The 14,760-nt window shown below is 46.4% G+C and overlaps 1 protein-coding gene across 1 annotated transcript in view; it reads right to left on the bottom strand.

Annotated features, from left to right (window-relative positions):
* Positions 1-553: 553 nt before the first annotated feature.
* Positions 554-14,760, bottom strand: part of axl (AXL receptor tyrosine kinase) — a 52,822-nt gene continuing 38,615 nt past the window's right edge. Inside the window, exons 11-20 of the mRNA XM_080844857.1 lie at positions 13,559-13,685; positions 12,849-12,940; positions 9,778-9,873; positions 9,591-9,668; positions 9,297-9,389; positions 8,539-8,660; positions 7,637-7,746; positions 7,168-7,327; positions 6,560-6,696; positions 554-5,470 (exon numbers count right to left, since the gene is read on the bottom strand). Of these exons, the coding sequence (XP_080700983.1) occupies positions 4,924-5,470; positions 6,560-6,696; positions 7,168-7,327; positions 7,637-7,746; positions 8,539-8,660; positions 9,297-9,389; positions 9,591-9,668; positions 9,778-9,873; positions 12,849-12,940; positions 13,559-13,685 (1,562 nt within the window). The 3' untranslated portion in view covers positions 554-4,923. The remainder of the gene's footprint in view (positions 5,471-6,559; positions 6,697-7,167; positions 7,328-7,636; positions 7,747-8,538; positions 8,661-9,296; positions 9,390-9,590; positions 9,669-9,777; positions 9,874-12,848; positions 12,941-13,558; positions 13,686-14,760) is intronic.

Below are 14,760 nucleotides of genomic sequence, written 5' to 3'. Positions count from 1 at the left end.
TTTAAGAGTGCGTATGCATGACATGAGTGTGCACGAGTGAGTGAACATGAGTGAGTATGCATGAGTAAGTATGCATGAGTGAGTAAACATGAGTGAGTATGCATGAGTGAGTGTGCATGAGTGAGTATGCACGAGTGAGTATGCATGAGTGAGTAAATATGAGTGAGTATGCATGAGTGAGTATGCATGAGTAAGTATGCACGAGTGAGTAAACATGAGTGAGTATGCATGAGTGAGTAGAGCCTTGGTATGGAAGGTGTCTCTTAATATATGGTGCAAGCCAGTTTAATGAGCCTATTATGATGTCATAATGCCTCAAAGTTCTGCCATGCAAGTCTATGGAGAAAAAAGGTGATGGAAAAATAGGAATAAAAAAGGAGTCGCAAGGAGTACCGCCACGAAAAGAAATAGCAGATTGCAAGGACAATTACTACACAGTGACAGAATACAAGAACGATAAATCATTTTTAGTTTAGTGAGGGAGAGAAACACAGTCAACACTTTGAAACTGTGAATGAAGTAGCTATTTATTTCATAGAAAAGGCGTATAAAAATCTTTTCAAAATTACATTGGCAATGATAACAAAATGACTGTCATTTCGACAAGATTCAATACATTATCATTTATTAACTAATTGAATGGATTATTCAACCTAGACACAACAAACCCGAAGGAAAATACACAGCAAAATACTGGCTTCTTGAAGGCACTTTTTAGACATCAGGGTCTGTGTGTGTGGGTGTCTGTGTGTGTGTGTGTGTGTGTGTGAGTGAGAGAGAGAGATAGAGAGAAAGTGAAATACACTCCATAACACGGCATGTACCAATTAAAAATATATTTTTTAAAAGCATTTGATTTTATTTATTTGCGTGTAATCAACACATTTCTCACAGACTGACTCACAGTTTGATTGCATGTTAATGAAGGCATTGACCGAAGCACTGCCAGCTCGTACAGTGGATATCAAATAGACTTCAATGGAACAATTACTCACTCACTCCTCCAGGTGGCATTTTAGCATCTCTTTTTGAAGCGTGAAGACTTATGGAGTGAGTGTGTGTGTGTGTGTGTGTGTGTGTGTGTGTGTGTGTGTGTGTGTGTGTGTGTGTGTGTGTGTGGATCAAAAGCATTATAAAATATGTGGCAGTGCTATAAAGAAAAAGGGTAACACTTAATTTGAACCGTCTAATACTGACATAAACTGTCATAAACCTGTCATTGCAGATCCCATGTCATGTCATTAGACATTGTGACAGTCCAATGGCATGAGAGTGTCATAAGTAGCTATCAAAGAATTGTGTGAATGCCACATTAGTCTATGCCTCATGCTTACAGCTAAGACATATTTATGACATGGTTATATCAGTTTTATGATGTGCTGCAAATAAGTGTTACCGGAAAAAGAATCCTGGATTTCAGTCTTGGTTTGCGTTTCTCTTAAACTTCTATAGAGGTTTAAAATGTAAACCAAAATCAGCTTAACATGAAGGCGTACCATAGAGCACTTCAGAGAGTGACTGAGCGTACCAGAGGCCATGTGTAGAGGCCTGACCCAGCTATCCCCCACACACTAGCAGTGTGCTTGTGTAACAGCAGTAGGCCTGACCCAGCTATCCCCCACACACTAGCAGTGTGCTTGTGTTAGGCCTGACCCAGCTATTACCCACACGCTAGCTGTGTGCTTTTGTTAGGCCTGACCCAGCTATACCCCACACGCTAGCTGTGTGCTTGTGTAACAGCAGTAGGCCTGACCCAGCTCTCCCCCTCACGCTAGCAGTGTGCTTTTGTTAGGCCTGACCCAGCTATACCCCACACGCTAGCTGTGTGCTTGTGTTAGGCCTGACCCAGCTATACCCCACACACTAGCAGTGTGCTTGTGTTAGGCCTAATCCAGCTATACCCCACACGCTAGCAGTGTGCTTGTGTAACAGCAGTAGGCCTGACCCAGCTTTTCCCTACACGCTAGCAGTGTGCTTGTGTTAGGCCTGACCTAGCTATTCCACACATGCTAGCAGTGTGCTTGTATTAGGCCTGACCCAGATATCCCCTACACGCTAGCAGTGTGCTTGTGTTAGGCCTGACCTAGCTATTCCACACATGCTAGCAGTGTGCTTGTGTTAAGCCTGACCTAGCTATTTCACACATGCTAGCAGTGTGATTGTGTTACTGTAGTTGGCCTGGCCTAGCTATCCCCCACACGCTAGCAGTGTGCTAGTGGTACAGCATTAGGCCTGACCTAGCTATTCCACACACGCTAGCAGTGTGCTAGTGGTACAGCGGTAGGCCTGGCCTAGCTATCTCCCACACGCTAGCATGTGTTACAGCGGTTGTCTGACATACGACTATTTTCTCCTGGCCTTAAAATTAGCAGGTTTCGTCTGAAGCAATATAGCTTTTAGAGCTGGATCAGAAGCTTCTTTAGGGGATTGTGTACAAATTGGGGCATACTGGATACAAATGCACTTTGAATAATCTTTTTTTACCATATTCATTTTGCAAACTGTTATGTGTACTCTACTAAATATAATTTCTTATATTTAAGGTTGGTAACCTTGAGATAATGTCAATTACATCGGTACGCTTTAAAGAAATTCACCATTCAAATTTACCTTGTGTAAATTTCCACTAGAATTCACTGGCAGTTACATACAAAACACAAATATGAACCATAGAACAATACAAAAATGTTACAAAAATCAACATAGAAAAATATTAGTGCAAAGTTTTCACACATACAAAAACGCATACACCCGAGCACACTTACAGGTGCACACACACGCACACATACGCGCACACACAGGCACCCATACACGCACACACACAGGCACCCACACACGCACACACACACATTAACACTGTGCTTCAGACAGGACTGTGCAGCTACGTAGAGGCCCAATGTGTGACCCAAACTGATGCAGCAAGAGTCCTTCCAACCCCCACACCCTCTCGGAGGCCACTTTTTTCAGGGGTCAAACTAAGATTTGAGTTCAGGGGTCAAACTAAGTTTGGAGTTCTCCCCCAGTCCCACAGCTGCTCCAGCCTACTGTCTCGCCATACCCAGCATGCAGTTCTGCTGGGCACATGAGTGAGGAGCAGGACCTGTAAAAAAGGCAACAGATCATGGCTCCCTGCTGAGGAGTTTAGGTTAAAATCTCGTTGCTAGAGAATAAGTACAAATTGGTAGGGATGTATAGTCAGATATAGATCTGATTCTAGTATGCAGCCAAAACATTTCCAATCAACCCCGCCGAAAAAGGCAAGAAATTCTTTCCATCGGCATCTTGTTCCTCCTTTATCGTTTGTTTCCTCACTCGTCTCATCCTCCCTCCCTCAGCGTAAGTGTCTGTCGACGTGGCCCACGGCCATCTCACGCTTCTGTCAGTGGAAACCTGTCGTCATGGCACCACTTTCCGAGGGGGATGGTGGAAGTGCTGTTCGTTCCCTCTTCTCACTGCTGCATGTGTCTCTGGAGGCTTGTGAGGAATCGGGTTGGGGTGGGGAGGGGAGGAGTGTGCGCCTGGAAGACAGGGAGATTCATCGGGAATCTGGAATTTGCCCTGAAAACCTCCAGACTTGCACAACACTATAACACAACACATCTGCTACCAAAAAGCCCAACAGGCAGTTTCATTAAGCTCCGTTCCAAAGTTTTTTTTTTTTTTTTTGTACTTCCTTTTCTTTTCACTTCTTTCTGTAACAGTGACACTTTGGAAAGAATAGAAATGATTAGATATAGAATAGAAATGTGTCTTAACCACATTCAGCTTGTTTTGCTTCGGTGACAGAACAGAGAATGTGCGTCAGACAGAAGCGGCAGAAGCAGCAGCCCCCTGTCCACTGAAGACGCCTCACTCTCGGCATTCCATTTCTCTTCCCTTCATGACCTCCCCTCTTTCGCCCTCTGTATTTGTGTGTGTGTGTGTGTGTGTGTGTGTGTGTGTGTGTGTTTGTGTGTGTGTGTGTGTGTGTGTTTGTTTGTGTGTGTGTGTGTGTGTGTGTGTGTGTGTGTGTGTGTGTGTGTGTGTGCGTGCGTGTGTGTGTGTGTGCATGTGTTACATGTGCATAAGACAAGTGCACACTTGCAGGCAGCACTGGTTGAAGGGATGCAAGGTCTCACTGAGGCCATCACTTCTGCAGGCTCATCCCTTCGAGTCGGGTCAAGGCATCATGTGCTTGGCAACATGGCTGCAAAGGTTTTCAGCTCAAGTGTAGTGGAGTGAAAAGGAGAGCTTGAGTTTTCCTGGAGAGGAACGGTTACCCCCTGAAACAGCGTCCCCCGTCTCCTCCCGGAGTCCTCACACTGGCAGAGTGTGTCTTTGTAGAAAATGTACCTCCTGAGTTTGTTATTTACAGGTAGAGTTCTGGACTGGCATTGTTGAGGGTCCTCGTCCCCTTACAGGCTGCAGTCAGTATATTTGGTGGTGATGAGAACTGAAGGGCCTTCTGGGGTGTCTGGGTAATGAAGGACTCTCTGCCTTGCCTTGTGCAGCCATGAGAGAATGCTAGGTCTTCAGGACCAGCAGCGAGAAAACCCACAAAGCCCAATTTGTCAGAGATAGTGGGCACAGGGGCTATATAGCCAACAATGACACAAAGCTGCTCAAACTTAGACTTCGACATAAAATGATTTGGAACAAATTTTGGGGGAAAAAAGTCAGGTATGTGTTTAACTAAAGCAACTTATTTAAGGATGTATAGGAAGTGTCTAGTCATTGTCGTTGGAATGATTGGTGGAAGTTTTGTGTGGTTGGGGACTCCCTTGTGTCCTGCAGGCCGGCCTGTCATCTCAATCACTCCACCACTAGGGGTCAGGATTTTTGTTCCTGCTATAAGCAAGGAGTTAGATGTGCTTGTTTGGGGGAATCATGGGGGAAGCTGGGCCGTTGAAAAATACAATATAGCATTTGTAAAGAGGTCAAAGGTCACTGCCACGGGACTCGTCTGACTGCAGCGGGCCCCATGGTCACGTCATCATCGTTGTCAGGGTCTAGCGGGAATACGGGGCTAGAGCGCCCGGATGGCTGTAACTGGAGGGTGGGGGTGGGCGAGGCAGAGGAGGAGCAGGTGGTCGAGGGGGCACCAGGCAAGGTCAGGTGGAGCGAATCCAGTGAGTCAGCGGTGGGCAGTAGGGGGCGCTGCTGGGTCTCGTGCTGCGGGCACAGCACGTAGCGGTTGGGTTGGTGAGGCTGGTGCACCTCCACAGTGGCCACCGAGTCCTTCATGGGTGGCAGGGGCATGGACATGCCACCGAGACCGCCACCCAGGCCTAGCCCCAAAGGACAGTTGGGGTCGCGACCCCCGACCGCCCCGAACTCGCCGGAGGACTCCTCCATGTTGACGTAGAGGATCTCGTCGGGGTCCTGCGGGTCGGGCAGCTCCTCCAGGACCTTCTCCAGCTCACAGCACAGACGCTCAAAACTGGGCCGGTCCTTGGGGCTCAGGAGCCAACAGGAGAACATGAGGGAGTAACTGCAGGAGGAGAAGAAGGAGGAGGAGGAGGAGAGAGAAAGGTATGTTCTTATTATTCTAAAAAAAACTGAAGGGAATCAGGTCAACAAAGTAGAATGAGACGACACATGAGACAACTGATAGAGATCTTGAAGACTTGAACTGACTGCGGAGTAATTGGGACGGATGGACAGATAGACAGACAGACTAACAGAGAGATGAATATACAGAAGGAAAGAGAAAGATAACGAAAATGTGAGACACAAAGAGAGAGAAAACAGTAAGTGACTGAGGAAGAGAGAGGTAGAAAGAGAGAGAGAGAGAGGGAGGAAGAGGGAGCGATAGAAAGAATGTGAGACAGGGAGAGAGAGAGAGAGATAGAAAGAATGTGAGACAGGGAGAGAGAGAGAGAGAGAGAGAGAGAGAGAGAGAGGTTTCCAATCCTGTTTCATTGTTATGGTATGATTGCTTTGGCAGCTCCATAACCTTATGCCATCAGCCAAACAAAGCGCTCTTGAATGGGAGCTCCAGTTTCAAAGTGAGAGGGTCATGCATGAGGTATCAAAATGAGAGCCGAGCGCCGGGAGGGACAGACAGAGGAACGAGACAGATGTGGCCGAGATGAGATAGTTTAGCCGCACAGCTTCAGCTCCAAGTCCTGCTAACTCTCTGATTAAAAAGCCCATCTGACCACCCAAGAATTCAGCTCGCAACCCAGGGACTGCATAACCGATTCAGCCACAGCCATGGAAGAAAACGTACCGTAGCCCCGTGGGGAAGAACGTTTCATATGCACAGTCTGATGCTCCTCAACATTTGATAGAGTAATGGCTGGAGCAATACTTTAGTAAGATGCCTATATCATAGCCCACATGTGAAAATCACATCAATACAAATCCTTACATTGTTTAGTTCCCGGCTAATCTCTTCTTCTTGGAGCTAACTTTTTGATGCTGTTTGAGCTCATGTGATTTCCTGAGATAGCCTGATGTCTATATACTGCAGGACTGGAGCATGACTGGATGGGAGGACTGGTGAGGAGAGAGAGGAGAGGAGAGGAGAGGAGAGGAGAGGAGAGGAGAGGAGAGGAGAGGATAGGAGGATACTCACATGCAGTCTAGACAGTCTGGGGGCTGCTTGAGGCGGTTGCCCTGCCGCAGGTAGTCATAAATCTCACTGTTCTCCACGCCTGGATAGGGAGTCTGGCCTCGTGTGGCGATCTCCCACATGGTCACACCGAACGACCACTAAGAGAGAGAGAGAGAATGAGAGAGAGGAGGGGAGAGACAGAGAGATTAAGAAAGAGAGAGGGATTGAGAGAAAAAGGGAGAGATAAGAGTGGAATCGAGGGAGAGAGGGCAAGAAAGAAAAAGACAGATGGATGACAGAAAGAGGGAGAGGGGATGAGGGTAAAAATCTGATTCAATCAGACCCATTAACACACACACACACACACACACACACACACACGCACACGCACACGCACACGCGCACGCACACACTTACACTTACACTTAGACTCACACTCACACTCACACTCACACACACACTCACACTCACACTCACACTCACACTCACACTCACACTCACACTCACACTCACACTCAAGCTGACACTCACACTCACACACACTCCTCCAAAAACAAATGCCTGTAGGTACATCACATCCATCTTCACAGACAAGCATTATCATCAGGCACGGCACTAAAAAAACCTACCACATCACTCTTGGTGGTGTACACTCTGTCTGCCAGACTCTCAATGGCGATCCATTTGACGGGCATTTTGGAGATGCGGCCTTGGCGGTAGTAGTCTCCATTGTATATCTTCTTAGACAGACCAAAGTCGGCCACACACACATTCATATTCTCATTCAGCCTGAAAAACAAGGGAAGGACCAAGAAATGAGGGCACTGTTTCAAAATGGCTGTGTACTACATAACCAGTTTAAACAAAGTAGGGCCCATTCATTTTACAGTACAGTAATAACACTCAACTCTGGTGCTAATCGCTGGGTTTTGAAACTAAATGAAAATAACGGTAGAGATTAATACATACCAAAGAAAGTGTATAAATAAATATGTGAAGAATGAGACTGAGATTATCAGGACAAAACAGAAATAAAAGAAGAAAAGATAAAGATCCAGAAGCTAAAGATCAGAAACAGCAGACAAAAGAACTGCTTACATGCAGTTACGAGCTGCCAAGTCCCTGTGAATGAAATTCTTGCTGCTCAAATATTCCATTCCCCGGGCGATGTCAGTCATAAATTTCACCAACATCTGGGATGGAAGATACTAGAAAACAAAGACAAAAAAACACTGAACATCAGACATATCTATTCCCATTCAGTACACCAGGGGGCGACATAGTTCAACTTTACAAATCAGCTGCTCACAGACCAAAGAAGAAAACTTTGGGCTGAACGTGTGAGGGGAGAGAAAAGAAGGGCTGGAGTGTGTTAAAACACTAAAAGGCCATAGTGAAATTTGTCCTAAAGGATTCTTTTATACAGCTGCCTCCATTTCCTTCACAGACGGCCTAAAACGATGTCCGTTGCAACATTTTCCAGTGAAAATGTGCTCATGTTTTGATAAGCCAGTGCTGGTCTCTCAACCGCCACAGCTTGAGGGAACAGTGAGTTAAAGCATTAACCGGCCAACTGAGCTCTTAATTAATTGGGCTTGACCTATCCGTTGACAAGGAGGTTGTTGAGGACGGAGGGATGTTTTGTCCTTTGACAGAGGAGGGAGGAGTAGGTATGTGGGTTTGTTTTTCTTCTTTTGAATGAGTAAACTTTACAGCTGGTCATGAGTCAGTGCTGTTGTTTTGACTGAAGGCTGTGGGTTAACGTCTTTTATACACGTTTGTGTGAGCGTGTGTTTGTGTGAGTGTGTGTTTGTTTGTGTGTGTGTGTGTGTGTGTGTGTATGTGTGTGAGTGTTTGTGCATGTGTATGACTGTGTGTGTGTGTCTGTGTTTATGGGAAAATGGATAGACACATAATAATGACAATAATATTGTTATTAATAAGAAGAAGAACGAGAGAGATGAGGGAGGAGAGGAAGGGTGGAGGGGCGTGAGGCTCACCACAGGGCAGTCCCCCAGCCTGGAGTAGAGCAGATAGCTGTGCAGGTCCCCATGCTTCATGTAGGGCAGAATCACCACAGGCGAGGGGTAGCCTTCACTCTCCACTGTCTGCAGACACACACCTACACACACCACACAACACACAACACACACCAAACACCACACCACACACACCACACAACACAACACCACACACACACACACACACACACATGGTTATGGTTGAGAGAGAGCGAGAGAGAGAGAGAGAGAGAGAGAAAGAGAGAGAGAGAGAGAGAGAGAGAGAGATGAGAGAGAGAGAGAGAGAGAGAGAGAGAGAGAGAGAGAGAGAGACAGTCAGTCAAATTTAACTAAGGGGCCAGAATTGGGACACTTGGAAATCTGGATTCTCTTCCTTAATTTTCAATTTTCATAGCTGGAGTACAGACAGAGGTCAACAGCTGCTTAAGATCCACTTTCTGTGTCAAGATTGCAGTTTTTGGCAGCGCAACCTCCCCCCATAATGATCCTTCTGCATCCTGTCACTCTCAGTGTAGACATTTCTCAACAACACTCTTCCCCATAGAGCTGCATTGTTTTCCCATTTAAGTGCCCCAACTTGTGTCTTTTCCCAGAAAACGCCCTGATGCAATTTGTGTAAATGGCTACCCCTGTGTAGGTCACAGTGAACTTAATTGCCTCGTTGGCACTATCGGTCTAGAAGAAGGTTCTAGAAAGGAGGGATGAATGTGTAGTGTTGAATACTACTCTGTACATACCTAAGAGCCTCATGACGTTGTGGTGGTCGAACTCCTTCATGCAGGCCGCCTCTCGGAGGAAGTCCTCCATCTCTGTGCGCGTGCAGATAGCGACTGAGGAACGAGACGATAGAGAGAACAGGAAGAAAGCAAAAAAAGGAAGGAACAAGACCATAGAGGAAGACAGGAAAAGAGGAGGTGGGGGGGGGGGGGTGGTGGTAAGAGAAAGATGTTGTGTCAGTGATGTCCATGGTAACTGTAATTACTTCTCCTTTGGGCTGTCTGGCCAAACGCCAGATGGAGAGATCCACTTACTTTTCATGGTTTTGACGGCCACTTTCAGCACTGAATCCTCCTGTGTCAGGAGACCCTCCATGACTGAGCCAAACTCACCTACAGGCGCAGGGACACAACACACACATCAGCTCCAAATACAGTACGAGAGAGAGGCAGTGAGAGCATTAAGGAGACTGACATAAGACACACACACACACACACTCACCCTCTCCTAGAGTCTTTCCCAGGGTTAGTTTATGTCTGTCCACCATCACATCCTGCAGCTTCTGCTTCAGCTCATCACTGATTCCCAGAGTGTTCACTGTAGGAATCACACACACACACACACACACACACACACAAACATACACGCAGGCACAAGAAACATAACAGTCAGAATCACATCAGGCTATGTTTTCTTTCCGAGAGTGGTCAAACCAGTGATGCCATGCTGGAAAAAATGACATCCATGGCACTAATCCCAAACAGACGTCACTTTTAAATTTTGTAGGTCTCGCTTAAACACATTAGCCTGATCAAGTCAGTATCCACAAGAACTGTTGTCTTCATTGGAACGTTTAATACAGAGGACGTGTGTCTCCACACATACACATGCACACACACACACACACACACACGGATCAATGTGAAGTATTCATCTCTCACTGCACACGCTCACAAGAGAATAAAAGAATGTCAGGGAGTCCAGCCAGAGGTTTCAACTTTATTCTCGCTCTCTCGCTCTTTTTCTTTCTCTCACTCTCCCTCTCTCTCTGGTTCTCCTTCCATCTCCCTCACTTCAAAAACATGTGACATCATATTTTTCATGGAGTATTTGGCCGGCTCACAGGACATGAGATCATGAAGCTTGATCACTACCTCCTCTTCCTCTCTCTTTATCGCTCCGTCTTTCTTCATATCTCTCCCTCTCTTTAGTTTTCTCTCTCCGTCTTTCTCTTTCTCTCCATATGTCCCTTAATCTCTCCCATTTATCTCTCCCCCTCTCTCTTTTCCCCTTCTCTCTCTCTGTCTCTTCATCTCTGCATGAGGTCAGTCCTCCTCAGCCTGGACACTTTGCTTGAACACTTAACACCACTGCAGGAGTGCCTTAACACGCCAGACAAAACCAGGCAGTTTCAGCCACATCCAGCCTTTAAACAGCCCGTCTGGTTCACAGGTTATCTGCAAAACACGCACCCTCCTGAGTTTCCTGTTAATCAGGACTCCACTGGAAGGGTGCCAGCTAAGACCAAAGTTAGAGATTATTAAACCTTAATGAGGATTTATTGAGGTGTGGAGGCGCTCTATGGTTTCAAAGGCACAAACAAAACTGCAGAAAAACAAGAATATGCAGTTTGACATCTCACAGCACAATGAAAACATTGGTTAACTGTAAATGCTTAAAAAACACATTCTTTCTCTCTCACTTACACATAAACATTTGCATACACACACAGACACACACACAGACACACACACAGATACACACACACACACACACACACACACACACACACACTCACACACACAGACACACACACACACAGAGACACATTTTCCTCCTGATTTATTCTGATAGATGCGCATTCACGGCTGCAGTGTTCTGCAGAGTATCTGCCTTAGTCAGACTCATATGCTGTCACACTGCACAATGAGCTCACATCTGGAATTTTGGTAATTCACTCCAGGAGTCCCCCCCCCCCCCAACAAACAGCTGTGTGTGTGTGTGTATGTGTGTGTTCGTGTACGAGTGCGTGTGTTGGGGTGTGTGTGTGTGCTCCTCACCCAACACCCGGAGGAGAGCACCCACTGCAGTCAGTCCTCAGGCATGCTCCAACACATGTTACCGTGACATTCCCACAGGGTGACCTCCAGCACCCCCCCCCCCCCCCCCCCCCCCCCCCCCCTTTTTCTCCCTCTCCTCCTCCCCCCGCTGAGGACATTCTTTCCCCTGGTCCCTGTTCTCACTCACATATCTCTCCTCCCCAGGCTCGTGCCTGCGTGGTTCTGTTGCCCCCTCTCTATTTCTCTCTCCCTCCTTCTGTCTTCTCTCTCTCTACCGCTCATTCTCCCCCTATTTTTCTCCCTCTCTCTTCTTCTCTCTACCTCTCATTCTCCACCCCTCTCTCTCTCTCTCTCTCTCTCTCTCTCTCTCTCTCTCTCTCTCTCTCTCTCTCTCCTCAATCCTGTCATCTCCACTGTGTTTTTCTGGCAAGTTCAGACACATCAGGGACAGGAGCACAAACAAGGCCCTGTCACGCATCAAGTCCCCGCTAAGATCAGACAAGGTTGAGGCATCAACGCCATGCTCGCTAACATTTCCCTGGGCTTGTTTTTGACTGCGTGTCCACCTGAGTTCTGAGTATGAAACGTGTACATAACAATATATTACTATGTATTCCACAGTGTTCATCTTTCACAATGTTTTTATATTATTTTATGTACTTTTCATGTTCTTTTAAGTATGCTCTTTACTTTATTTGTATTATTTATTTATGTAAAGCACATTGACTTGTCTCTGTTTAAGAAAAGACACTATATAAATAAACTTGTTTTCTTCTTTTTTCCCCATAGATATAGTATGTACTATATAAACTATATACTATATACATTATACAAATCTTATATAAGGCTCTACCTACAACCTATTGAGTAGGGATTGATTGTAAAATGTCTTTGGCTCCTCTTGATCCCTTGAAGAACCTTTCTCACATGAGGAACCTTGTGCTGGCAAACTGAAGGCCTTGTTTTTCCCTGAAAGTGATTTGTGTTTTTCTTTCCTTGAAGATTCTCTCGGTTCTCATTTTTCAACAGCAAGCTGGCGCAGGTGGAAAAAATAGTCCAGTATCTCTTATCTGGGAAATTACACTAAGTGCCTGCTTGGGCTTGCAGAGAATAATCCAATTCTCGGCGAGGGTCAGGTTGAGGTTACATCCCTGAGGAAAGGAGGCTATCACAAACCCCATCTGGGATTAGGTTTAGGGCGTGTTGGAGCAGTGGTTGAGGGGAAAGACCTGAGGTGTGTGTATGTTTGTGTGTGTGTGTGTGTGTGTGTGTGTGAGTGTGTTGTGTGTGTTGTGTGTGTGCGCATGTGTGTGTTGTGCGTGTACATGCGTGTGTTCGCGTGTGTGTGTGTTGTGTGTGTACGTGCGTGTGTTTGTGTGTCTCATGTGTGTGTTGTGTGTGTGCGTGTGTGTGTGCGTATGTGTGTGTGCGTATGTGTGTTGTGTGTGTGCGTGTGTGTTTCTTGTGCGTGTGTGTTTGGGTGGTGGTTGATTAAGAGAGAAGGGAACTCACGTGTGGCCTCGGTGGTACGACGGCTATAGGTGCGTCGAGCGCGGTACCTCACTACCAGCTCTCCGCTCTCCATCATGGGCTCGAAGGCCTCACTGTAAACACACACACACACACACACACACACACACACATACACACACACACACACACACACACACATCAAAAGGTTAGCATGCATGCAATCTGAACAGTACACATAAAACACTCTCTTATCTGAAGGTGGTGCTGGGTGGAGCTGGCCACAGTTTGCTTAGTGTGAAAGCACACAGCTGTCTCTACTGTTACTGTGCTATTGAGGCATCTCTAAAGAAACAAGGTCTTTGAACTCTCTTCAGAATGAAAGAAAGAAGGAAAGGAAGAAAGAAAGAAAGACAGAAAGAAAGAAAGAAAGAACATGTGAAGCATAGGTCATCACAGTCCCCATTTGGGGGGTGGCATTCATCTCTGATCAATCTCTGACACTTCCAATCACAATCATATTTGTGCAGAGTAATCACTAAAACAAGTGCTGGACATCTAGAGCTTACAGAAGGCCACTTTTCTCACAGTAGCTTTAGCATGGCTGACTGTGCAGAGCATGAAGAGACAGGAGTCAGTGTGAACTATGGGCCGCATCTGGGCCGCGCCTGGGCCGCATCAGGCCCAGACCCATGTGGCCATAATGGAGAGTGATTAAGCGGGTGGCAGGGGGTCAGGGAGGACCTACTCACCCGAATCGAGTCTCCTTTCGTCGGAGGCGGGCCACGTAGAGGGCCATCAGCACCGCCAGCGCCACGGCAACTGCTATCGCCATGACGACGTACCACCAGTGCCAGGAAAAGGCGTCTGGTGCCTGGTCTACAACCACAGAAAAAAAGAGAGAGGAGAAGAAAAGGCATAAGCACATTAACATGAAAAAGACAAGAAAGTCAAAATCAGAATATCATGTGAAAGAATGGGGAAAAATAGGACAAGGAGAGAGAGAGAGAGAGAGAGAGAGGGAGAGAGAGATAAATAGAGGAAGGGTTACAGGAGTGTGAAAAATGAAAAGACATGGTCATGTGAGAGAGAGAATAAGGCAAGGGAGAGAAAATGTTACTATGGAGGGAGAGGTTACTATGGAGAAAGAGGTTACTATGAAAGAAGAGGTTACTATGGAGAAAGGGGTTACTATGGGTGAGGAACGCAGAAGCCACGTCCCATAGAAACGTCTTGGAAAAGAAGACGGAGCAGCTGCATGCGCGTGTCCACTCACTTGGACATTTCAGTATGTGTGTGTGTGTGTATGTGTGTGTGTGTGTGTGTGTGTGTGTGTGTGTGTGTGTGTGTGTGTGTGTGTGTGTGTGTGTTTGTGTTTGTGTTTATGTGTGGGTGCTTTTGCAGATGTCTTAGAGAGGTTTATTCTATATGTGTGTGTGTGTGTGTGTGTGTGTGTTTGTGCAGATGTCTTAGAGAGGTTTATTCTTTGTGTGTGTGTGTGTGTGTGTGTGTTTGTGCAGATGTCTTAGAGAGGTTTATTCTTAGTGTGTGTGTGTGTGTGTGTGTGTGTGTGTGTGTGTGTGTGTGTGTGTGTGTGTGTGTGGTTGTGTTTGTGTGTGTGTTTGTGTGTGTGTGTGTGTGTGTGTGTGTGTGTGTGTGTGTGTGTGTGTGTGTGTGTGTGTGTGTGGTTGTGTTTGTGTGTGTGTGTGTGTGTGTGTGTGTGTGTGTGTGTGTGGGTGTGTGTGTGTGTGTGGGTGTGTGTGTGGGTATGTATGTGTGTGTAATTGTGATTGCAGACAGTCTTATTTTTTGACAGATTATAAATGAACGTCACCGGGTCATGAGCTCATGACAGATGACCTCACTGTGGGTATCCAGATTTACAGCTGGGTGTACCTTAGTTTACACTGTCTGATCTCCCACTTTTCTCTCTCTCTCTCTCTCTCTCTCTCTC

This window comes from Sprattus sprattus, assembly GCF_963457725.1.
Source record: "Sprattus sprattus genome assembly, chromosome: 9".
In the NCBI taxonomy this organism is placed as follows: domain Eukaryota; kingdom Metazoa; phylum Chordata; class Actinopteri; order Clupeiformes; family Clupeidae; genus Sprattus; species Sprattus sprattus.
Note: the sequence above shows the minus strand (reverse complement) of the source record. Positions and strands in the feature narration are given on the sequence as shown.